Source organism: Salmo trutta, chromosome 21, assembly GCF_901001165.1.
Source record: "Salmo trutta chromosome 21, fSalTru1.1, whole genome shotgun sequence".
NCBI classification, from domain to species: Eukaryota; Metazoa; Chordata; class Actinopteri; order Salmoniformes; family Salmonidae; genus Salmo; species Salmo trutta.
In genome coordinates, this window is record NC_042977.1 from 14,922,651 (window position 1) to 14,947,343 (window position 24,693).

The following is a 24,693-nucleotide window of genomic DNA, read 5'->3' on the forward strand; positions in this document are numbered from 1 at the left end:
CTATTTTTTTGTTTGTTCAAGCCTCCTTTGAACTGGGTGACCTGCTGCATCATCAAAAAGTTTCCAAATGTGGAGGTCTATATTTGAGTACACTTTTTTTTATCAGGGGAATATGATATGGGAGCATAACTTGAAGTATTTTGAGATTAATTTGGTAGGTCTGCATCATACATGAATCTGATGTGGAATTCCTACATTGTGTAGGGATACAATTGAATGTGCAGGAAACAAAATACTTGTGTTGATATCCTGCTGCAGTAGGCAAAATAAATAACCAATGTGCTTATCTTCAGGGTGCGGTTTACCCATTCCCAGTTCAGTTTAACCCCCCCATATCTTTATTTTATTAACAAACAGAGGAATGTGTACATACAAACTTTTTACATTGCCAGGAATCCTACATAAACTAGCCTTGTTCCTTGTTTCGACCATGACGTTTGTCAGTCGTGACAGTGGTCTAGGAACATATAGAGAAGGAGTTGTCCATAATAATAAATAAACTCCTCCCGAAGTGCGAGGCATTTCATTGTCTGCTTTCTCTGACCTGATGGGAGATCAAAGCAGTGGTGGAGACTTGAGTGGGTGGTCTGGGTTGGAGATTGTTGTTTTTATCGCTGTATAGGACGTTCGTACGGTAGGTGAGGGGGATCCAGTGGAAGTGCGAAACTTGAAAGTACTTGTGGTTTGGTCGAGCGAAATGACACCAGTGCGCTCCGAAGAGGAAAGAACGATATGTAGTCTCACATCACTCCCATACCGCACAGATTCTATTTTTTTCCTTATAGAGTACTCTTAAATTGTACACTGAAAAACAAACGTAACATGCAACAATTTCAAATATTTTACTTAGTTAGATTGTATAACGAAAATCAGTCGAATTGAATTAAATTCATTAGGCCCTAATCTATGGATTTCACATGACTGGGAATATCTGTTGGTCACAGATACCTTAAGAAAAAAAGTAGGGGCGTGTATAAGAACTAGTCAGTATCTGGTGGGACCTCAATTTGCCTCATGCAGCACGACACATTTCCACATAGTTGATAAAGTATTGATTGTGGCCTGTGTAAATGTTGTCCCACTGTGCGAAGTTGCTAGATATTGGTGGTAACTGGAACAGGCTGTCTCAGATTATTCCAAACATGCTCAATGGGTGACATGTCTGGTGAGTATGCAGGCCATGGAAGAACTGGGACTGCTTCCAGGAATTGTGTACAGAGCCTTGCATTATGTTGAGGTGATGGCGGCGGATGAATGGCACGACAATGGGGCTTAGGTTCTCGTCATGGTATTGCTAAAATGCAGTTGTGTTCGTTGTCGTAGCTTAAGTCTGCCCATACCATAACCCCGCCATTGGGCACTCTGTTCACAACGTTGACATCAGCAAACCGCTCGCCCACACTACATCATACGTCTGCCATCTGCCCGGTACAGTTGAAACCAGGATTCATCCATGAAGACCACACTTCTCCAGCGTGCCAGTGGCCATCGAAGGTGAACATTTGCCCACTGAAGTCGGTTACGACGCCGAACCGCAGTCAGGTCAAGATCCTCGTGAGGATGACAAGCAGGAAGATGAGTTTCCCTGAGACGGTTTCTGACAGGTTGTGCAAACCCAGTTTCATCAGCTGGTCTCAGACAATCCCGCAGGTGAAGAAGCTAGATGTTGAGGTCATTAGCTGGCGTGGTTACACGTGATCTGCGGTTGAGGCCGGTTAGGCATACTGCCAAATTCTCTGAAACGACATTGGAGGCTGCTTATGGTAGAGTGATAAACATTCATTTTTCTGGCAACAGCTCTGGTTGACATTCCTGCAGTCAGCATGCCAATTGCAAGCTCCCCCAACTTGGGATATTTTGTTGTTACAACCGAGCATGCTAGTAGCCTTTTCGTGTCCCCAGCATAAGGTGCACCTGTGTAATGATCATGCTGTTTCATCAGCTTCTTAATAATGTGCCACACCTGTCAAGTGGATGGATTATCGTGGCAAATGAGACATGCTCACTAACTGGGATGTAAGCAAATTTGACCACACAATTTGAGCAAAATACGTTTTTTGGGCATATGGAACATTTCTGGGATCTTTTATTTCAGTTCATTTAACATGGGATGCCAAGTTACACACCAAAATATTTAGCGTCATATTACGGTCATTCCTCCCTTTCACACCAGGGCTGCCAATAATATGGTTGCTGTAAGAGACCTAAATGGGGGAAAATTGGACCTGTGAAAAAACGACAATGGGGACCCACTTTCATGAGACGTATTAATTGAATGGTTGCGACCACAGCCATAACGAAAGTTAATTTAAATCGTGTTTTAATGCGTTTTTTCCTCCCTACTCCATGTATTCAATGTGCAACATGTTTAAATATGGCTGTAAGTGCGGATTTACTTCCGGGCTATTATCAGATCCTTCTCTGTATGTTCCTAGACGGTGGTCAGCTGATTTAGATGAGTGGGAGCAGCATAATTACCTGGTGTGTGTGACCCAGAAATATCTCTGAGAAAAAAAGGTGTGAACCTAGGCGTGAGAGAAGACTCCGGTAAGATGATAATTATATCCAAGATAAATCTCAGCATATTTAACAGTAAAAACGGTATAGCTCGTTTACGTTACCGTTTATACAAGCTAGGCAATAGTTTGCCAATTGTTAGGCTGGCTAGGTTCTGCCTATTTTGCTAGTTAACTAACTACCTTGCTAACTAGTTTTCCTAGCTCTGCAGCTCAATAGTTGGTTAAATCCCCATCGTATTTTTCCCAAGCCACTGAAGTTAAATCTGAACGCGTAACTAACGTTAGCTAAAGAGAATATCAACAATGTATGAACTTGTCGAGATGGTTAGCTATCTTTTCCGGTCAGGCAGGCAGACATCTTGGGGCAATAAAATAGCAATTAAACCGCTTAGTGATTTCATGCACACCATGTCAGCGAACACCAACAACATTCCCCTTTCGTGGATGGGAAATTAACTTGCTAATCCAGCTACGTGTGTGTCCAGTTAATAAGTAAAGCCATGTTGTGCTGGAATGGGGGAAACTGTCTTGCTTTCTGTTCTACGGTAGTACTGTAACAGGAAGTCACACACAGCTAGAATTCCAGGCATGTCTTTCATTTCATAGTATTCATACGCCTCATCATATTATAAACTATAACAAATGAATAATACATTATTTGGCCCACACTTTGCATAATCAGGAAATTTGTCTATTCCTTTTCCCAATACCAGCAACCATCCATATGAACCTGAAACCACTCCCATAGTCATAGCTAGCTACTACTGGAGTTTTGTAACATTGACTAGCTTTAATATTTACCATTATACATCTAACCTACCCAGCATGAACCCTACATTAGGATGTGTGTGTGTGTGTGTGTACATCACCATAGTGACTGACTTATTCACCACTGTGGGGGAGTAATGGGATACTCTGCTGAAAACACCCTTGATATCTGGGTAATTCAGAATCATCTTTATTCTCCAAATACATGTACCTGGAATTTGACCCGGTGAAATGTAATATCACCCTCTCAATCAGACGGAGTTCGTTTTCACCATGGCCAGTTTGGACTAAGGAACAGCCACGATGATCGGAGGACTGTTCATCTACAACCACAAAGGGGAGGTCCTTATCTCCCGAGTCTACCGCGATGATATAGGGTAAGTGGTAATTGGTTTTGGGGAGTTAAGGAGGTTCTGTTACAATGCCGTCATAAGGGCAGAGGGAGATGGGAAGTGGTGTCCACCTGGTTGGCCTGAAGTAAGTTGGGAGATGAATCTGATAGGGGTTCAATGTAACTACGTAGGCATTGAACTTACTACTTAGGTCATGTACTCATTGGGTCATTAGCACAGTGCACCCACCGAACAAAATAACTGCGCTAATAGCTAGGCTATAATCATCTTGGGGATAATGGCTCTTGTATCAGGTCTTAGACAATGCAAGATTTCAGCAGTAGCGAATGCATCAACTCTTTTGACTCATCACATACGCTGCTGTTACTGTTTATCTATACTGTTGCCTAGTCACTTTACCCCTACCTATATGTACATACTGTATCTCAATTGCCTCGTACCCATGCACATCGACTTGGTACTGGTACCCTGTATATTTAGACAAGTTATCGTTAGTCGTTGTGCATTTATTCCTCGTGTCATTATTTTTCAATCATTTCCATTTTTTCCCCTCCGTTGTTGGGAAGGGCCTGTAAGTAAGCATTTCCCTGTCAGTTTAGGAAGCATATTTGAACATTTGATTAGATTTTCTCACCCCACCACTACATCTAGGGTTGATCTTGCTTGGCACTGCAAAATAATGCCAAGATTTTTCAGATACAAGATTTGTTGACGCATTCAAGTTGCCTTAGATTAGACTCCACTCTCTCTTAAATTCAACCACTATTGGTGGAAAAAGTAATAAATTTAACTAATTTAGACTGCATTTGGCAGTTTACTACAGTGGTATGGCCTTTTTAAACACCATGTTACTCAATCTGTGTACATGCACAAATGTCTTTGTGTACATTTTTGTCTCTTTCCTCTCCTTTTATATCATCCCTCTACCTCTTTATCCTTCTGCCATTTTCCTCCATCTGTCCATCTTGGCCACTGTAGAAATAGGTAAGCGATGCACCAGCCTATCAAGCATGTCCCCTGACCCATGGCAACCAATCAGTGACTCCCGATGCATGTCCTCTGGCCCACAGCAACTACCTGATGACCCTTTTGTCATGTCACCTGACATATCAGTGACCAAAGAACACCAACTCAATTACTGCAACCAACCAGTGCATCTACTGTCCTCACCTTACCCACTAGTATCTCTTCCCTCCTTACTGGACATTGCTTTCTAAAAAAACAGATAGACAGACCCTGTTAAATGATCATGTATGGTACAAGTGTCCCTTCTGTCCATACCTCATCTCTCTCTGTCCACTCTCATGGGTAGAGGCTGGCTAGTGCTGAGTCTGGCTCTGCAGAGTCCCTCATCTGAAATTGGTTCCAGAGATTTGAATTTCAGGGAACTGGTTCCCAGAATCTGTCCTGGTTTCAAATGAATAAAGGTATGATAAACTACTAGGCAGTAGCTTTATGGTCAATGTCAGTTTCACTGTCAAGCTCACAGAAGTTGTGGACCCTGCACCTGGGAATGTATTCCTGAATCTTGAACATCACTGATTGGGACTCTGCAGTCTTGTCTGGACATGCTTTCTCATCTGTAGTAAACCCTTCAGTTATTTATACATCCACACCAGATCTCTAAAGCACTCTAACCTTCCCACTAATCTTCACCCTCTAAGTAAAATATTGCTCTATCAGTGCCAGAATGGTCAAGTCAGTTTGGGAGATTCAGTCATCTTCCCAGTTCTCAGACAAGTTAATATGTGCTGTCCTCAGCAAAGCGTACTATTACGATGTTCGGGGGGGGGGGGGGCACAATAGTCTTTTATATTCTACCAGGAACTTGAATGTCAAGTAGGTCTGGAAAAAAGAATATGGTAGGTAGTGTAGTTGACAAATGCTTGACAGTTGACTATCCCTCTGAAAGTCCCAGGGAAACAGTTGTAATTTATACACACTACTGATGTGTGTGTACTATTAACCAAGAGCGTATTATGAGTTTGCTTTTGTTGTGATCAACTGCAGATGGAGGTACATCCTCTTCCACATTTACTCATAACATGAAAGCACTCCTCTTCCTTGCTCTGTGTTGCCAACAAATGTTCAGGGTAAGTTGCTAGAGGCAGGTTGATAAGTTGCTAAATGACGTTGTGATTTCGTAGAATTCACAATCTTACTCAAATTGACTGGCCATCTCGGCAAAAAAAATATGATTTGACATTTGTTCAGGTACAGACTCCCACTCTTTTCTGTACTTCTGGCTGTACAATTTTGATTGAGACGTTGATTGATGTTGTCTGTTCAAGATCAAACATTCATGACTAACTATATTCATTGGGTTTGGCTCGTCAAACCCGTACTGCTGCTGCAGTCAGCCAACAATGATTTGCAATTTGCTGAAATTGCTGCTGGCCTGCTGCTGCCTGTGCACGAGCTGAGCGCCTGCTGCTGACGTCACTCACAATGCACTTTTGCAGCGTTTGAGTCACTTTTGAAAAGTTGCTAAAAGTTCCAAATACATGTTTAAAAGTAGCAACATTTGTTGCTAGGTGCTGTTTGAAAACAAAGTTGCCAGGGTGGTCTGAAAAGTTGCTAAATCTAGCAACAAAATTGCTAAATTGCCATCACTGCTTGCTCTACCTTCTTTTCTCAGGCGCAACGCGGTGGACGCGTTCCGTGTGAATGTAATCCACGCCCGGCAGCAGGTGCGCTCTCCAGTGACCAACATTGCACGTACCAGCTTCTTCCATGTCAAGCGTTCCAACATCTGGCTGGCAGTGGTTACCAAGCAGAACGTCAACGCCGCCATGGTGTTCGAGTTCCTCTACAAGATGTGCGATGTCATGGCTTCCTACTTTGGCAAGATCAGCGAGGAGAACATCAAGAACAACTTTGTGCTGATCTACGAGCTGCTCGACGGTAACTGCGGCTGACCAAATTTCTCACTCTTATGCCATTTTGATATCTATTTTTCCTGTTCGGTTCCTCTCTTACCCTCTTCATCATTTGATTTCTTTGTTTTGTGCAGAGATCCTGGATTTCGGGTATCCCCAGAACTCTGAGACGGGAGCACTGAAGACCTTCATCACTCAGCAGGGCATCAAGGGCCAGGTGAGGATGACGAATATCTCCGTGTCACTGCCGTAACGCTCTGCGATGGGCTCTTTAGCAGAACTGTGGGCCATCTGTTTTTTGACTCTCTTCTTTTTCTTTCTCTGGGATTGTGGACACGGCTGGTTGCAGCATCAGGTAATGATGAGCCTCATTTGGTTCGGGCTGTTCATTTCAGTTCTATTTGGGACATTAGGCCTGGTTGCAACCATACACAGTTTTTTCCACTTGATATCCTGTTGATCTTTCTCTCTCTCCTTTTCCAGACAAAGGAAGAGCAGTCTCAGATCACTAGTCAGGTGACCGGGCAGATTGGCTGGCGTCGCGAGGGCATCAAGTATCGACGCAATGAGCTCTTCTTGGATGTGCTGGAGAGTGTCAACCTGCTCATGTCGCCTCAAGGTGAATGATTGTCATAACGCTTGAACGTAAACGGCCTAAACAGTTGTCCTGTTGAATATGCTAAGAGGGAAAGTATCTAGGGGAGTTGTAGGAGTAATGTTGTTTCCTAGTGATTGACCCTTTTAACTTTACCCCATCCAGGTCAGGTCCTGAGCGCCCACGTGTCCGGCCGTGTGGTAATGAAGAGCTACCTGAGCGGAATGCCAGAATGCAAATTTGGCATGAACGACAAAATTGTAATTGATAAGGCTGGTAAAGGCGGGGTCACTAATGAGGCGGGAAAGAGGTGAGTAAGAGTGGCTGTTTGGACAGAGCCAGGGTTGGGGGTCGATTCCATTTAGTTTCAGGAAGTATACTGAAATTGCACATTTCATGAGGAGAATTAGAATTTTGCTTTAGTTTCTGAGTTGAAAAGCAATTCACTCCAACCCTGGACGGAGCTTGACATTAAAGGGGTGGGGCTAAATATAAGACTTGTGCTGCAGAATTGGATAAAGAATGGATGTCTTGTATTGATTTTCAACTTAGACATTTCAGACTGATGGGCAATTGTGTTGATTCTGACTTAACCTTCTGTGAACAGTAGAATTTTTTTTTTTTTTTTCCCCCAGACAGTTTACTGCCCTAACTGTCAGTCCCTGGACTAAGACTTCAATTTAGAGCATTGCTTAAGGCTTACAATTTGTTTTCCTTTCGATGTGTCTCCTTTCTCTCTCTCTCTCTCTCTCTCTGTGCTGTACCTCAGTGATTTAGGGGGAGGAGGAAGGTACTGTATTGATGTCTGGCCTTACCTCCATATGTCCCGCTGTCTTGGCTATCGTGCCATTAATGGTGACTGCTTTATTAAGCATTTGAGGAGAATCCAATATTTACTGGAATTACTGTATCAATTTGTGCTTTGTGCCAATTGATACAAATCTGACTTGCCTCCTCAAATCTTTAGTGGACTGCCCAATTGGTTGTTTATTTCTTAGTCATTACTGAGTGTTGTTAGTTTACCCGCTTGACCCTTAACCCGGACCCAGTCTTTGACAGTGATGGAAATGGTTAGCATCCACAGGGTTGCTGTGTTGTAGCCACGGTGTCCCTTTTTTGTATACGTATTGTGTTTCTGTGGTGTTGTATTAGGATGTGGGGCATGTAGAACAGTGTGTTTTAAATGACTGGTTTGGTTTTGTTTGTTTGAATGTGTCAGTATGACCAGGTGTGTGTGTGTGTACGCGGATAGACGTTCAACTCTCTTCTCCCTCTGACCCTGTAGTACCAGTGGTAAGCAGTCCATAGCCATCGACGACTGTACGTTCAACCAGTGTGTGCGTCTCAGTAAGTTTGACTCGGAGCGCAGCATCAGCTTCATCCCCCCCGATGGAGAGTATGAGCTCATGAGGTAAGTGTGTCACAGGCTAAACTTCAAACCTAGATTGACCCTGTGCATGGGCTCGCATGTTTAAGTCCTCTCGCTTTGTCTGTGTGCGTTGTCTAATGATTTTGATCCACCACCCCCCCCCCCCCCCCCCCCCATGTTTTTTTTACCCCTGCGTCTAGATACCGAACCACTAAAGACATCATCCTACCTTTCCGAGTCATTCCGCTGGTCCGGGAGGTGGGCCGCACCAAGCTGGAGGTCAAAGTGGTCATCAAGTCCAACTTCAAACCCTCGCTACTGGCCCAGAAAATTGAGGTAGTTATTCAGCCTCGTTTTTATTTAATTTTTTTAGATTGTGGTGTTCTGTCAGTTTGTTTGTTTGAAACTGGTCTTTCATGCGATCTTGGGGTAAATTGTACTCTTTTTGAAGTTGGTATGTTTTGTATCATAACCCTTTGTTTATGCTCGGTCTGTTAATTGCAGTTGTTGTTCTTACAAGTTCACGTTTAGTCTGCTGCATGAGACTTTATCATGTTATGACTTGTTTACCGTTGCTCCAGGTGCGCATTCCCACACCGCTCAACACCAGCGGTGTCCAGGTGATCTGCATGAAGGGTAAGGCCAAGTACAAGGCCAGCGAGAACGCCATCGTATGGAAGTGAGTTATGTCAACCGTCTCTATCACGGGTACCCCCTTTAATTTTGAATGGCACTTTTCGATGTTGAATGTTTGTTTCCTGCATGTAGGATTAAGCGCATGGCTGGGATGAAGGAGTCTCAGATCAGTGCTGAAATCGAGCTGCTGCCCACCAACGATAAGAAGAAGTGGGCGCGTCCTCCCATCTCCATGAACTTTGAGGTATGGCTGCAGTCACACGCAATGATCATTTGAGCCTTTCAGCTTACTGTATTAAAATGCAGTTGCATACAACTCCTAACCTGGATATCTTTGTCCCCCCCCTCAGGTTCCATTTGCCCCCTCTGGGCTGAAGGTGCGTTACTTGAAGGTGTTTGAGTCCAAGCTGAACTACAGTGACCATGATGTTGTCAAATGGGTGCGCTACATTGGCCAAAGTGGCATCTATGAGACTCGCTGCTAATGTTAGAGAGCGAGCCTGAGGAGAGGTATACCAAGCAATCTCCCTCTATATATGTTCCTGTCCCTCTCTCTTCCTGCCATCTCAATCTCTCCCCTTATCCTTTACTCAATGTTGGGGATGAATAAAAAATGTTTTTATAACGCACAGATATGCCAAACGTTGTCGCATCTCTTTTAGTATAATTTTTAACTGGTAAACAAACGGGTCCTGTAGAAAAGACAGTTTGTGGTCATACTCACATCCTAAACTCAGGTGCCGGGCTCAAATAATACTTTGAATGAACGGAAAGGCCTGCACACTGTCTATGCTCACAATTCACTGACAACGTATTGCTCTGAAACAGATCTTCACCAGGTCCGACTGAGTGCTCACATCCCAAAATATACGCAATGTGAAAATCAGTGTTACAGTCCAGTCTGCAGTTTCTATTATAGGGTCTTTGAAGTGACCCCTTGATGTTGTTTTTCTAAATGGCTTTTTGGGTCCATATTCTTTTAGCTAATTAGTTCCTTTCTCCCCTTTTGAATTGCTCTGTCTGATCGCATGTGAGCTTATTGAGAATTCACTGTGGCGGTTTGTTTTTCGGTGAGTGGGACTCATCCTGACCACAAGTGGCTTAGCTCTGACCTGCCCTTGAGGTTGCATTGCCTTGACTGGCTCCTTGTTTGTAAAATTTGATAATGAAACGAGCACCACCTCTCGTCTTTGTTTTCACTTGACTACTTGGGATTTGTACACGCACTTTCTCTGTTGGGTTGCAATGTATATGAACGTGTGCTAGTGAAGGATTGGTTGTGTTCTAGGCTACATTGTAGTCGTTGCATTGCCTCAAAGGTTATGCCATGTCATCTAATGCGCAGTCGGGGATCAGATTGCTATAAACACCTATCTAGCATGTCTGCAATGTAGACCTACTGGAACGCAGCCATCAGGGGATCTGATTAAGCTGGCCCGGGGTGGCTGAGTTAGCCCCGTTCAAAGCAAAGTGACATGTCAAGCACTTGGAGTAATGACTTATTTACATTTGTCATTTAGCAGACGCTCTTATCCAGAGCGACGTAGTAGTGAATACATGCAGGTTTTTTTTTGTACTGGCACCCCGTGGGAATCGAACCCACAACCCTGGCATTGCAAACACCATGCTCTACCAACTGAGCCACAGGGAAGACTTGAGAAACCTGTACCCTATGTAAATTTAGTTTACTCTTGATATAAGTGCTGCATCTGTCTTCAAGGAAATGTTTGCATACATTGTGGAAAAGACTTTCTGCACCATGCCGCCTTGTTGACAACCTGGCGGCGGCGATTACTGTTCCATTTGAGAAGAAACAGGATTTAGGATTAAAATCATCCATGGATTTGATTATGGTTGACTTTTTAATTCCATTGACATGTTCCCTGGTATCTCATGCCTGCACATTCAGGAGCTAAACAAACTCAACCCAAACAGTAAAATGTTTAAAACAATGTACATTTTGTATCTGACAGGTAGGTATTGGCTTCTTACATATCAGACAATTCTTGCTACCAAGATATATATATAGACATGCCCTAATGAGAAGCAGCATTTTAATGGATTTAATCAGTCCAATAAAATGATGGATCATATCATCCCTTATACTGTATAGACAATCCAACATGGTTACAATAATATGCTTAAAATCCCATATTTCAATTATATAGGAAATAAAGCCTGCTTTGCTGCCACAGACTAGCAAGGGTTGGGTCAACAGCCAAAATCTAGTGATCCCAACTACAGGAGGGAGATATGTAACAGGGATAAAATTGTATTACGTATGTAGTCATTTTTAAAATGAAGACTCGTTATTGCACACAATTGTTTGGCTTCAGCTAAAACCTCCTGAAAACAAGTTCTCTTGAGCCCTACTGAACAGGATCCAGTTCTCTAGTTAAATGCTGGGCACTATGCTTTGAAAACCTCTGTCCAAAGACTGACCTCAAGTCAGACCACCTATTAGTATTATGTGCAAAAAGGTCAAGCTGAGTCCATGGATGGAGGACATTGAGATGCCTACACAAACTAGCAGTTTACACACTCACAGAAGCAAACAAACACTGAGGGGGAATCCTCAAGGGACTGGTGGTTACTATATATATCATACTCTCAGATCATCTGTGGAGGAATGCAACAGTGCACCAAACACCCCTCAACTTATAGAAGACAAAACTGAATTTCCCACTAAACTCATAGCTAATTAAAAATCTACCCACTAAGGTTATAACATCCTGAGTAGGAAGCATGCATCAAAATAATCTGTAAGTGTTCCTATCGGTGAGAAATGCAACATCAGCTGTCAAAAACGAATTGTGCATTAACCTCCCTCTGATGTGGTACAGTACATATGAAATGGACCCCAGCAATTGAAAAAAATGAAGTGAGGGACAACGCTATACAGATAATTGGACATACTGATGATTGGTTGGAGGGGGTTGAACGCTGATACTGTCGATGGACCGAGGAGCAGGATTGAGAAATGGGAGCCCTAACCTTCGTCAGACTCGTCATCATCCTCACTGACGGTGTATCCCCGTGCAGCACTGTGGTGGGGTGAGGCAAAGGCCTTGTTTAAGAAGGGCATGCGGAAGACGGGGGAGGGAGAGCGCTCACGGGTGGGACTGCTGCTGGGACTCTGTCTTGGGCTGATGGCCTGCAGCATCCGGCCCCTGCCCTCCTTCAACATGTGCTTCTACAGAGAAAGAGAAGGTGGCGTGTTAGTCAACATTACAAGTTCATTGGTTGTTCTTAGGCTATAGAACAAATAAATCCATGTTGGGCCGTGCATACTGATCTATAGCACGATACAAATCTTCCATGGAAAACCACACTCTTCACTATCTTATTGCCCAGAGCAGGAAATTAGGATTGCCACAAAATACACCAGTCTACTTTACACCACACAGAGAGAACAGAAGTTCTCACCAGTGCTCCCTCGGGGCCGAACATCTGCAGGAAGTTGCCGATGAACTCCCGGGACTTCTCCTCCCACTTCTGGATGAGGTCGATGCTCTTGTTCTCCACCTTCTGCACAAACTCTTTACTCTTCTCCTCCACGTCACGCACCTTCCTCTTCACCTTGTCCACACGCTCCTGCAGGTGGTACTTCTTTTCCTGAAAGACAGGGGCACAGTGTCATACCAGTGCAGTGTCAAATCCAGACCATGGCGAGCAAGGCTGCACTAGACTAGTAAAAATATCTTAGCCGCTTTCATTCAACTTCTTCAATTAATTCTGCTTCTACTGTCCTCTGACAAATAGACAGATGGCTACCTCAACTTTTGAGTCATAACATGATCATCACAACTAATAAGAATGATAGCAACACGAAGTGTTAACGCACATTTATGAAGCTGACGTTGAGCTCTTTTGCCGTGTAGCCGCGTTGCAGGTTGCGTCTCACGTACACGTCGTAGTCGCGGACGATGCGTGTGATGATGTCCGAGGTGGAGATGCCCTCCGTCCGCTGGGTGGGCGCAAACATGCCTGTAGGCACAAGGGGTCAAAAGGGCAAAGGGTGAGGGGTCATCGTGACAGACACAGGGTACCAGGACGTTCATGTTTGTCATTCCTGCTGGTTGTCATGGTACCCACCCGCCTCCTTGATGTGCTTGTAAACGTCATCCTGGCCTGCTGATGTATATGGGATGTCGTCATGGGCAACAAAGTCGATCTGGTGGGTTATCGGGGTGAATGAGAGATGGATGACATCACACACAAATATACACAGACAAAATATAAACCACAGTTAAAGTGTTAGTCCCATGTTTCATGAGCTAAAATAAAAAGAGCTCCGAAATGTTCCATACGTACTAAAAGCTTCTCAAATTTTGTGCACAAATGTTTACATCCCTGTTAGTGAGCCTTTGCCAAGATAATCCATCCACCTGACTGGTGTGGCATATGAAGAAGCTGATTAAACATGATCATTACACAGGTGCACCTTGTGCTGGGGACAAAAGGCCACTAAAATGTGCCGTTTTGTCACAATGCCACAGATGTCTCAAGTTGAGGGAGCGTGCATCTGGCATGCTGACTGCAGGAATGTCCACCAGAGCTGTGGCCAGAGTTGAATGTTAGTTTCTCTACCATAACCCACCTCCAATGTTGTTTTAGAGAATTTGGCAGTATGTCCAACCGGCCTCAACTGCAGACCACGCCAGCCCAGGACCTCCACATCCAGCTTCTGCCCCTGCGGGATAGTCTGAGACGAGCCACCCGGACAGCTGATGAAACTGTGGGTTTGCACAACCAAAGAATTCCTGTACAAACGGTCAGAAACCGTCTCAGAGAAGCTCATCTGCGTGCTCGTTGTCCTCACCAGGGTCTTGACCTGACTGTAGTTTGGTGTCGAAACCAACTTCAGTGGGCAAATGCTCACCTTCAATGGCCACTGGCACGTTGGAGAAGTGTACTCTTCATAGATGAATCCTGGTTTCAATTGTACCTGGCAGACAGTGTGTATGGTGTCGTGTGGGTGAGTTGTTTGTCCATTGTGGTGGTGGGGTTATGGTACGTGCAGGTATAAGCTGCGGACAATTAACACAATTGCATTTTATCGATGGCAATTTGAATGCACAGAGATACCGTGACGAGATCCTGAGGCCCATTGTCGTGCCATTCATCCTCCACCATCACCTCATGTTTCAGCATGATAATGCACGGCCCCATGTCGCAAGGATCTGTACACAATTCCTGGAAGCTGAAAATGTCCCAGTTCTTCCTCGGCCTGCATACTCAGACATGTCACCCATTGCGCATGTTTGGGATGCTCTGGATCGACGTGTACGACAGCATGTTCCAGTTACCACCAATATCCAGCAGGCCACAATCAACATTGCAGGCCACGACAACATTCCACAGGCCACAATCACCAGCCTGATCTCCTATGCATAGAGTTGATGTCGCGCTGCACGAGGCAAATGGTGGCCACACCAGACACTGACTGGTTTTCTGATCCACGCCCCTACCTTTTATGTATCTGTGACAAACAGATACATAATCTGTATTTCCAGTCATGTGAAATCCATAGATAAATTCCTTAGGCCCCATTTCATTTGAACTTATATGAACTGTAACTCAGTGAAATTGTTGCACAATATATTTTTGGTCAGTGTACATACTCTCAGACCAATCAGCATGTCATTGCTTTCCATTCTCCCCCCCCATCCCTCTAACTTTCTTTCCCTCTCTCGTGCTCACTCACTCGGTGCTTGGCGAGGAATTCAGGCGTAAGCGTCCAGGGCGCGTTCCTGACGACCTCGTCCACGTAGCGGCAGTGGCTGACTGCATCGTAGCGCTCGTCCTCGTTCATCACTGTGAACCCCTTGAACTTGTGCGTCAGGTCGTCACTACACACTGAGACGGGATGAAGAGAAGCACAGAGGTTCAGGGAAATCAAATACACAATTAGTCCTAGTACTTAATTAAGCTCCATCTATGTAAAGTTAACCAAATGGACAGACAGTGACATGTTAAGAGGAAAGGTTGACACGCACACAGCCAGAGTGAGACACTCACCGCCCACGATGAGGTATGTGTTGGGGAAGAGGCCCTTGGCCTGCATGAGGGCCCGGGCGTGGCCTGAGTGGAAGACATCAAAGATGCCATCTGCATAGACCCGCACTGGCCTATGAACTGTGGGAGAAAGGAGGGATGTTAGTGCAACATTCTATACCCCTCAAACTCAACTTCAGTCTGGACCTTGAAGCCATTTGTTCATTGTTCCCCTGTAATCAGGGACTGATTTAGACCTGGGAGACCAGGTGTGTGCAATTCATTATCAAGCAGAACAGACAGTGGAGGAAAAAGTACCTTAATAGAAAATGACTCAAGTAGAGGTGAAAGTGACCCAGTGTAATTCTACTTGAGTAAAAGTCAAAGTATTTGATTTTAAATATACTTGTATCAAAATTAAATGTAATTGCTCAAATATACTTAAGTATCAAAAGTAAAAGTACACTTTTTCTAATTCCTTACATAAGCAAACCAAATGGCACCATTTTTATTTTATTTTTTTATTTTATTTATTTACGGATAGCCAGGAGCACGCTCCAAGACTCAAGACATAATTTACAAACGAAGCATGTGTTTTGTGAGTCCGCCAGATCAGAGGCAGTAGGGATGACCAGGGATGTTCTCTCAATAAGTGTGTTAATTTGAATATTTTCCTGTCCTGCTAAGCATTCGAAATGTAACAAGTACTTTTGGGTGTCAGGGAAAATGTATGGAGTAAAAAGTACATCATTTTCTTTAGGAATGTAGTGAAGTAAAAGTAGTCAAAAATATAAATAGTAAAGTACAGATTCCCCAAAAAACGACTTAAAAGTACTACTTGAATACTTTACACCACTGAGAACAGGAAACCAGCAGGCTCCCGACCTCGTGGGGTAAGAGTTGAATACCCCTGTTCTATACATTTTCGGAATGGTACATTTGGGGTGAGAGTGAATATAAGACCGTGAGTGTGTGCGCGCGACTCACATGGAGTTCCCCTCTTGGCTTCCTCCATGCTGACTCGCAGGTATGGAGTGTTCTCAGCCGACTGCAGCTCATCAGCAAAGGAGGCGGGATCTTTTAAACCCTAGTGTAGGAACACACATTACAATGAGGTTTTCCTTCATACGAATCATATGACTCACTTGCCTCTCTTACCCAACACATCACAACTCCCCATAAACAAAGTCTGCACACATACACACATCCCACAAAGCCTCTTCCTCACTCACCACGGTGGATCTTGGGACTTTCCCTGGCCGTTCTACCTCCTCAGCTTCTCCCTTGGATCCATCTCTCCTCCTCTTCCTGGACAGGCTTGACCGGCTTGAGCTGTGGGCCTCCATCTGAGGGCTGAAAGGGCAAAAGTCACATGTTCACACACCAACCACCATCTTGCTAAGAGAGCAAAAGTAATCACATGCAGTTTTGATACAACACATTCTGTTTGAGATTCTACATGGAAGAACAACATTAACCAGTACCAGGATGTGCAAATAAGTCCTCTTGACTCTACTGAAGATCACATAGGCTTATTTCTTACAAATGATGAGATAGAATTGTCTCTGCAGCGAGTCTAAATCGAATTACTTTGGTGAATTTCATTCAATTATTGGCCACAGGGCAGCGTCCATCCACGAACACGACCCGGAGGCAAGCAGGTCAGGTGGTGGGTTTCTGCGTCTGCCGCGTCGAATGGTACCGTTACCTAATAACTTGTGCATGTTCTCGGTGAACACATTCACTTGGATTTAAAATCACCCACACTTTCAAATCGACACTTGCCTCTGTTCTGGTTTAATGCTCGGATTTACGTTTAAATAAGAAATGCCTTTTTTAAAGGAAATAACTTTGCCCCGCCTCATTCCGGAAATTCCTTCGCAATAACATTGAGGGCTAAAAAAAAAAAAAGTTTGACCGTCGGCTAATACACTTTAGTCAAAAAGTACTACTGGATTAGGTTGCTGGTGTTAATGTATTAGGCTATAGTTTCACAATCAACAGTGTGGTTGCATACCTTTGTGGCTCAACCTTTCTTTGATAACTGGCACAGTTCAACAGTGTTTCAGAGATTTACATTTGCATGTCATGTCTGAAATTAGTAGCTATTTGATCAAGGGCGATATTCTGGCAATTCCATGGTACCGGAACTACGCTTTCACTCCGATTTTTCACTTTGAGATGCATGCCAAACAAAAACCATTGATTTCGAACTTAACCAGTCGTAAAACTGTATTAACAAGGACTGTTTCGAACGATTTACACAGAATATTTCACAAAAACATATTTACTGGAAGAACTGTGTAGATGCAAAATTTGGTAAAACAATTCAGGTAAAATATCCCGCGAAAAAAACCTGGAACCACGTTTTCCAAATATCTGCTCCAAATGATGATTCAAAGTTGTCTGCAGAAAAAAATGGGGTGTCAGCTATGACATGACAAATATTTTGTAAATTGAAATGGATTTACATCTGGTAACGGAATTCCATCATTTGTCCCTAATCTGTACTATACAGAAATGCATTATTATGGATATGACTATCACTATCCTACATAGCTACACAAAAGGTAAAAATATGCAATATCCTTATTTTGCATATTTGGGTATTATTCTACACACTGGCTATCATTGTAATGAGCTCCGCCTCCAAACAAGATCACATTTGGTTGGTACCGACCAGACCAAATCTGAACCAATCATAGATGTCTATGTATCACAAGTTTGGACATCACAGCATAGCTCAGTATACATTAGGGCACAGAATACAGCTCAGTAGAGTAGGAGTACAGTAAATATGTTCAGCATAGTAGATACAGTATGTTCAGTGCAGTATACTCTCCCCGATATACTGTACTCTACTTTTTTTTACTGTTATATACTGTACTGCCCAAACTTGTGAAACACGTCTGTGATCGGTTCAGATTTGACCCGGTCAGGGCGGACTGACCAAATTTCAGCTACTTTTCAACTTCCATGGAGGCCCGGTGTCGATCGGTGCTCAGTGGGTGAGGATGATTGTTACAGTAAATGGAAAGAGGGTAGGTGTCATGGTAGGTGTCAGTAAGAGCCCGGGAGAAGTGACATTAACTGAACACACACACACACACACACACACACAGAGAGACAGAGACAGAGAGAGAGAGACAGACAGAGAGACAGAGAGAGAAGCAGAGAGAGAGAGAGAAGCAGAGAGAGCAGCAGAGCGAGAGAGAGAAGCAGAGAGAGCAGCAGAGAGAGGAAGAAGGAGAGGGAGGGGTTGTCCAGACTGTTCAGGTTTGCTTTGACCACCAGACGACAGTCAGAGGAAGAGAAAAGAAAACAGTTGTGAGCTGAACATAACAGTATGCCAGTGGAAGAGAGGACAGTAGAAGGTCAACCAACTGTGGTTGTGACTATCATTTCCCATAGTAGACAGTTAAATTGCAGTAATTCCGTTACTAATTAATAAACAAACTTGACATCAGTAAAAACACAAACTAATTGCTAGGTCTACCTTTACTTGTTACTTTATGAACTTTCATTATCCTTCCTCATGAGGGAGAGAAATTAGAAAATATCTTAAAGATACAGTATGTGGGTTTTTTGGTAACAAAATTACAAGGTAAAGTTTCTTAAACTTACAGAAAGCAAATAATTTCTCAAACAAAATGTGATGATATTAGTGGGCAGGGGTCTTCACTTCAACATGATTGTGTTTTGATGCATTTCTAGTATCACGTAAGACTTTTTCTGGTAGATGTTTTCTAAGACCCCTTTTCAATCTGTTATACCAGAAATCAAAGCCTTTGCTTATTGAACAATGTATATAATATGCCTTAATTAAAGAGACTCATCTTTCATTTGACACCCAATTTGACATGCTCTTATGAAGTTCACATGCTCATGGATCCTTTTAGATTGAAATCCCCAGATGCAGTTTGCAAAAGTCATAGGCTATTTGTAATGTTAGCTGGTGCCAAGCTGCAATGGCTTAAACACAATGTTCCCATAACTCTACCCGTGTGTGTCTTCCACAGATTCAGTTACTTTGGACTACTAGTATTATTCTATTCCAGTCCACAGACCATTATCTTCTAGCAAAGTGTGTGTGTCACTCTCTGTATGTGTAACTGCCAAAATAAAGGAAACGTTTGAGTAAATTGAAAGCAGGTGCTTCATGTATAAAATGTATAAAAATGCCCAGTTGCCCATTGTTTTTTGTTACCATGGCTAGAAGAAGAGATCTCAGTGACTTTAAGGGGAGGGTTAACGTGTGTGTCTGTCACCAGATCTCAATTGAACACTCGTGGGAGATTCTGGAGCAGTGCCGGAGGCAGCGTGTCGCACCACCATCAACAAAACACCAAATTGTGTCATTTCTCATGGAAGAATGGTGTTGCATCCCTCCAATGGAGTTACAGGCACTTGTAGACTCTATATTAGTGGTCACCAACCTTTTCTGAGTCAAGATCACTTTGAGTCAAAATGCATGCCGAGATCTACCGCTCTGATTTTTTTATTAACATGACTTATAAAATGTAAGCCTATGCAACATTAACCTATTAAAAACAGTACTGTAGCAATGAGGTTTGTGCAGTAAGCTATAGGCCCAATACATTATCACCGCATACTTGCTTTACTTGAATTGACCTGCCAATGCATTGTTGTTCGGGACATTTGAAAAAAAAAAATATTTCACATTTTGGAGGTAGGCTATATGATCACACCGGTAACAGATCCATTGTTGTATTACTTGTGAGGCACAGCTGAGTGAGCATACATTTCAATCATTTGCTTTTTATTTTACTGGGCTGATGGTGCCTGCATCTGATGGTCAGTCTCAGTGGAGAGAGAGCAGCAGACTGAGGGTCTGTCAACTTCCCGCCACTCTCCCTTTCCTCCACTAACACTGACCAAAAAGGGACACCGTCTTCCAGATGATGGCGAAACTCGAGTCGCACCGCATTATTTCTGCCTCATGCACAAATTCATGTTACTCCTAGGAACAGAGAAAGTGAAATATTCCTCAATATAAAAAGAGGCCCAAGACACTAATAATAACGCAAGCCTATCAATACACTTTCCTACTCATTCATTACTGCTACAGTGCTTGTTGTAGCGCTGAGTGGAAATAGGAAGAACTCACATTATGGGTTATAAAAATGTTGAATACAAAGTGTTGACCTTGCTGAGTAAGAACTTAAACATGAACTCACTCATAAAAGCAGCAGCTCTTTGCTGTATTCGTTGACAGTCTCTCTCTAGTCATGGTTTTAAAAGTTTAGAAATCTCACAGTATCCATTTTGCCGTAGCTTTCTTTTATGCCTGCTAGGTTACTGCAGACTCCGTCATCTGAGCAATTTGATTGGCCAGCGGTAGCATAGTGCACTTGATTTCCTCTCCAGGACCACCGGGAAGGCAGATTTTGTACCTTCAGACATGAAATGGCAACAGCTTGCCTACCCGGCACGCAGGGCAGCTGAATTGGCTGCACCTACCACCAACAGCCTGAGACTAATAAAACAAAAATAGAAACGCAAGGCTTCATCGTTGGGTTTTTTACAGAAATGTTTGGCGATCGACAAGAAATGCCTTGGAGATCGACAAGTCGGTGACCACTGCTCTATTTTTTATTTTATTTATTTATTTATTTCACCTTTATTTAACCAGGTAGGCAAGTTGAGAACAAGTTCTCATTTACAATTGCGACCTGGCCAAGATAAAGCAAAGCAGTTCAACAACATACAAAAACACAGAGTTACACATGGAGTAAAACAACATACAATCAATGATACAGTAGAAAAATAAGACTATATACAATGTGAGCAAATGATGTGAGATAAGGGAGGTAAAGGCAAAAAAGGCCATGGTGGCAAAGTAAATAAAGTATAGCAAGTAAAACACTGGAATGGTAGATTTATAATTTGAAGAAAGTTCAAAGTTAAAATATAAATAATATGGTGCAAAGGAGCAAAATAATAAATAAAATAAATAAATACAATAGGGGAAGAGGTAGTAGTTTGGGCTAAATTATAGATGTACAGGTGCAGTGATCTGGGAGCTGCTCTGATAGCTGGTGCTTAAAGCTAGTGAGGGAGATAAGTGTTTCCAGTTTCAGAGATTTTTGTAGTTCGTTCCAGTCATTGGCAGCAGAGAACTGGAAGAAGAGACGACCAAAGGAGGAGTTGGCTTTAGGGGTGACCAGAGAGATATACCTGCTGGAGCGCGTGCTACAGGTGGGTGCTGCTATGGTGACCAGTGAGCGGAGATAAGGGGGGACTTTACCTAGCAGGGTCTTGTAGATGACCTGGAGCCAATGTGTTTGGCGACGATTATGAAGCGAAGGCCAGCCAACGAGAGCGTACAGGTCGCAGTGGTGGGTAGTATATGGGGCTTTGGTGACAAAACGGATGGCACTGTGATAGACTGCATCCAGCTTGTTAAGTAGGGTATTGGAGGCTATTTTGTAAATGACATCGCTGAAGTCGAGGATTGGTAGGATGGTTAGTTTTACGAGGGTATATTTGGCAGCATGAGTGAAGGATGCTTTGTTGCGAAATAGGAAGCCAATTCTAGATTTAACTTTGGATTGGAGATGATTGATGTGAGTCTGGAAGGAGAGTTTACAGTCTAACCAGACACCTAGGTATTTGTAGTTGTCCACAAATTCTAAGTCAGAACCGTCCAGAGAAGTGATGCTGGACAGGCGGGCAGGTGCAGGCAGCGATCGGTTGAAGAGCATGCATTTAGTTTTACTTGTATTTAGGAGCAGTTGGAGACCACGGAAGGAGAGTTGTATGGCATTGAAGCGCGTCTGGAGGGTTGTTAACACAGTGTCCAAAGAACGGCCAGAAGTATACAGAATGGTGTCGTCTGCGTAGAGGTGGATCAGAGATTCACCAGCAGCAAGAGCGACATCATTGATGTATACAGGGAAAAGAGTTGGCCCAAGAATTGAACCCTGTGGTACCCCCATAGAGACTGCCAGAGGTCCGGACAGCAGGCCCTCCGATTTGACACACTGAACTCTATCAGAGAAGTAGTTGGTGAACCAGGCGACGCAATCGTTTGAGAAACCAAGGCTATTGAGTCTGCCGATGAGGATGTGGTGATTAACAGAGTCAAAAGCTTTGGCCAGGTCAATGAATACGGCAGCACAGTATTGTTTCTTATCGATGGCGGTTACGATGTCGTTTAGGACCTTGAGCGTGGCTGAGGTGCACCCATGACCAGCTCTGAAACCAGATTGCATAGCGGAGAGGGTGCGGTGGGATTCGAAATGGTCGGTAATCTGTTTGTTGACTTGGTTTTCGAAGACCTTAGAAAGGCAGGGTAGGATGGATATAGGTCTGTAGCAATTTGGGTCAAGAGTGTCACCTCCTTTGAAGATACCAAAGATACTCTATACCAAGGCACATTGAAGCCGTTCTGGTGGCTTAACACCCTATTAAGGAACTGTTAGTGTTCCCTTTATTTTGGCAGTTACCTTCATCTGTCTCACACACTTTGCTAGAAGATGGTCTCTGGTCTATAGACTGGAAAATAATGCTTGTAAGTCACTAACTGATCCCATGGAAGGCTCACCGATCTACACCAATTGATTGTCAGTGGTACAAGAGAGAAAGGTGGCTAGGGGTTTTCACACGAAGCTTTAGTTTAGCTGATAGTGACATCATAGGGCAGCTGTACAGTCTTAGCAAACAGTCGTTCATCTCCTAGTTTGCCATGAGTCACCATGCAGACAGATTCCTTCTCTGACTCAGATTTGACAAGCCAACAAAGTATGCAGTTAAGCAACCAGCTGTACCTGACAAGTACAACCCTCTGGAAACTAAATTAGTGGGCTGATTCGATTATGCTGAGGCGCGGGGCACTGCTCTATTGCCCGAAACGTGAACGGGCAAAAGAGGGAGTGCTGGCCCAACAGTCATGGTGCTTTCAAGACAACTGGGAAATCGGGAGAAAAAAACGAGGACGAATCATGACGTCAGTGATCTTCAGGACGGAAATCTGTTCTAAAAAGTAGGCGACTAGTTCCCGACTAGGAATTACGCGTTGGATGACAGTTTAAACGAATTTTCCCAGTCTGTTTTTTTCCCGAGTTCCCAGTTGTCTTGAACGCACTGAAATCGGAGATTTCCAAGTTCCCAGTTATTTTGAACGCGGCATCATACACAGATAACTAAAAAGACATTCACGTACTTACCGTTCTATGCTTGGGATTTGCAGTGTAGAAGTAGGTAACGTTACTGCTGAAAGCTATCTAGCTCATAGACAGTGTGCTAGGGAAATCTTTTATAGCTAACTAACGTTACTGTCAAGTTGGTTTGCTCTCTGTTGCTTGCTAACTGTCGATTAATAACGCTAAATTCACTAACTAGCTAGCTAGAACAGTGCCCCCAACACTCAGGTAATGTTAGTCCAATGTCTCGAACTGTGCCACCAGCTCGATAGGAAGAGGACGCGCATTGGTTAGGGAGTAGACTAATAGATGGATTATCAACAGAGTATTTCTAGCTAACTAATGCAGTCCTCGGAATGACAGATTACTCCACAGGAACTACAACAACCGGGACACGTCTCCAGGAAGTTACGTAATAATTAAAGGGTGCCTGACATTTCCGGTAAAATCACCTCAGTCAGAGAGGAAAGATGCGAAACGAGATGTTACTCTCGCCAAAACCTGGCAAAAATAAGCCCAACGTCTACATGGCCTTTTTTGGACCTAAACGTGTCGCCTTGCCTTCCCGCCCAAGTATAGGTAGCTGCGTCCCAGAATGGTCTCAGATTAGTGGTGTGTCAAAAACTCCTTTCCATGCACCCATACCAAAGATTTTTTACAACTAAACTAATATTAATTGATTTACTTCAGTTAATTTGAGTAAATACTTTAACACTTTTCTTTCTTAAAACTGCATTGTTGGTTAACGGCTTGTAAGTAAGCGTTTCACTGTAACCTGTTGTATTCGGCGCATGTGACAAATACAATTTGAGTTGCTAGACCACAGCCTGTCATTTCAAATTGGAGCATATTAGTCATAGTGGGCAGAGCCAAGCACGAGCTAGCGAGATCCGATTGGCGCGTTCTAGCCAATATTTGCATATTTCCGTCAGTTAACGCCTACTCTGTGAAGTGCGCGTGTGCAATAGCTCAATTTGCCTTTACACTCTTTCTAAACAACGCACTTTTTTAACACCTTGGCATAGGGGAAATTATACAAAACCTCAGTCCCTCTGTTCGTAACAGATACTAGTTTGGGGAACAGAAAACTGTATTGAGTTAATGTTTCATCGATGAGACAATTTAGCAGAATGTCGGCCAAAATTAATCTCGTTCCATCTTCTCCCACTGCCGGCCACTGGTCTTCCTCTGACTACACATTTGATAGCGAGTGGAAACAACAAGCGGATGCTTCACATTTATACATCCGGTGAAATATCTCTCATTGTTCTATCTGTGCCCATACTCCGTTCGCCATATCGGGACCACTGAGGTATAGCTTGGGACGCAAAACACCCTTCTCTTTCGGTCTTTGGACGACTCCCAATGTTAGGGCGGAGACATCAGCGTCTCGTCATTATATACAGATTTAT

The 24,693-nt window shown here is 43.5% G+C and overlaps 2 protein-coding genes across 4 annotated transcripts; one reads left to right on the forward strand and one right to left on the reverse strand.

Moving 5' to 3' along the window:
* The first annotated feature begins 2,404 nt into the window (after positions 1 to 2,404).
* On the forward strand, positions 2,405 to 9,761 carry LOC115156766 (AP-2 complex subunit mu-A). The gene is made up of 12 exons (XM_029704436.1): positions 2,405 to 2,547; positions 3,543 to 3,664; positions 6,279 to 6,544; positions 6,654 to 6,736; positions 6,869 to 6,874; positions 7,003 to 7,138; positions 7,280 to 7,424; positions 8,400 to 8,525; positions 8,684 to 8,819; positions 9,065 to 9,162; positions 9,252 to 9,363; positions 9,470 to 9,761. Exons 2-12 carry the CDS (start codon positions 3,591 to 3,593, stop codon positions 9,602 to 9,604), a joined length of 1,317 nt encoding a protein of 438 aa, XP_029560296.1. The 5' UTR covers positions 2,405 to 2,547; positions 3,543 to 3,590; the 3' UTR covers positions 9,605 to 9,761.
* A 1,201-nt stretch (positions 9,762 to 10,962) lies between these two features.
* On the reverse strand, positions 10,963 to 23,934 carry LOC115156767 (choline-phosphate cytidylyltransferase A). Of its 3 annotated transcripts, none has more exons than XM_029704437.1 (9): positions 23,306 to 23,934; positions 16,349 to 16,469; positions 16,104 to 16,203; positions 15,141 to 15,257; positions 14,827 to 14,978; positions 13,215 to 13,293; positions 12,964 to 13,106; positions 12,546 to 12,734; positions 10,963 to 12,312 (listed from the first exon to the last, which is right to left on the reverse strand). In XM_029704437.1, exons 2-9 carry the CDS (start codon positions 16,460 to 16,462, stop codon positions 12,109 to 12,111), a joined length of 1,098 nt encoding a protein of 365 aa, XP_029560297.1. In that variant the 5' UTR covers positions 16,463 to 16,469; positions 23,306 to 23,934; the 3' UTR covers positions 10,963 to 12,108. The 3 variants fall into 3 exon arrangements, with proteins under 3 accessions (XP_029560297.1, XP_029560299.1, XP_029560298.1); XM_029704439.1 differs by lacking the exon at positions 23,306 to 23,934 and adding an exon at positions 17,134 to 17,460; XM_029704438.1 differs by lacking the exon at positions 23,306 to 23,934 and adding an exon at positions 16,601 to 16,949.
* Positions 23,935 to 24,693: the final 759 nt, after the last annotated feature.

What these genes read in the sequence shown, in the direction of transcription:
- LOC115156766 (XM_029704436.1), top strand. Translation starts at nt 3,591, where the DNA reads ATGATCGGAGGACTGTTCATCTACAACCACAAAGGGGAGGTCCTTATC. An exon ending in GTCTACCGCGATGATATAGG is followed by an intron (nt 3,665 to 6,278) that starts GTAAGTGGTAAT and finishes TTCTTTTCTCAG; the next exon opens with GCGCAACGCGGTGGACGCGT. An exon ending in ACTAATGAGGCGGGAAAGAG is followed by an intron (nt 7,425 to 8,399) that starts GTGAGTAAGAGT and finishes CTGACCCTGTAG; the next exon opens with TACCAGTGGTAAGCAGTCCA.
- LOC115156767 (XM_029704437.1), bottom strand. Translation starts at nt 16,462, where the DNA reads ATGGAGGCCCACAGCTCAAGCCGGTCAAGCCTGTCCAGGAAGAGGAGG. An exon ending in AAGTCCCAAGATCCACCGTG is followed by an intron (nt 16,204 to 16,348) that starts GTGAGTGAGGAA and finishes TTCCTACACTAG; the next exon opens with GGTTTAAAAGATCCCGCCTC. An exon ending in CACATACCTCATCGTGGGCG is followed by an intron (nt 14,979 to 15,140) that starts GTGAGTGTCTCA and finishes ATCCCGTCTCAG; the next exon opens with TGTGTAGTGACGACCTGACG.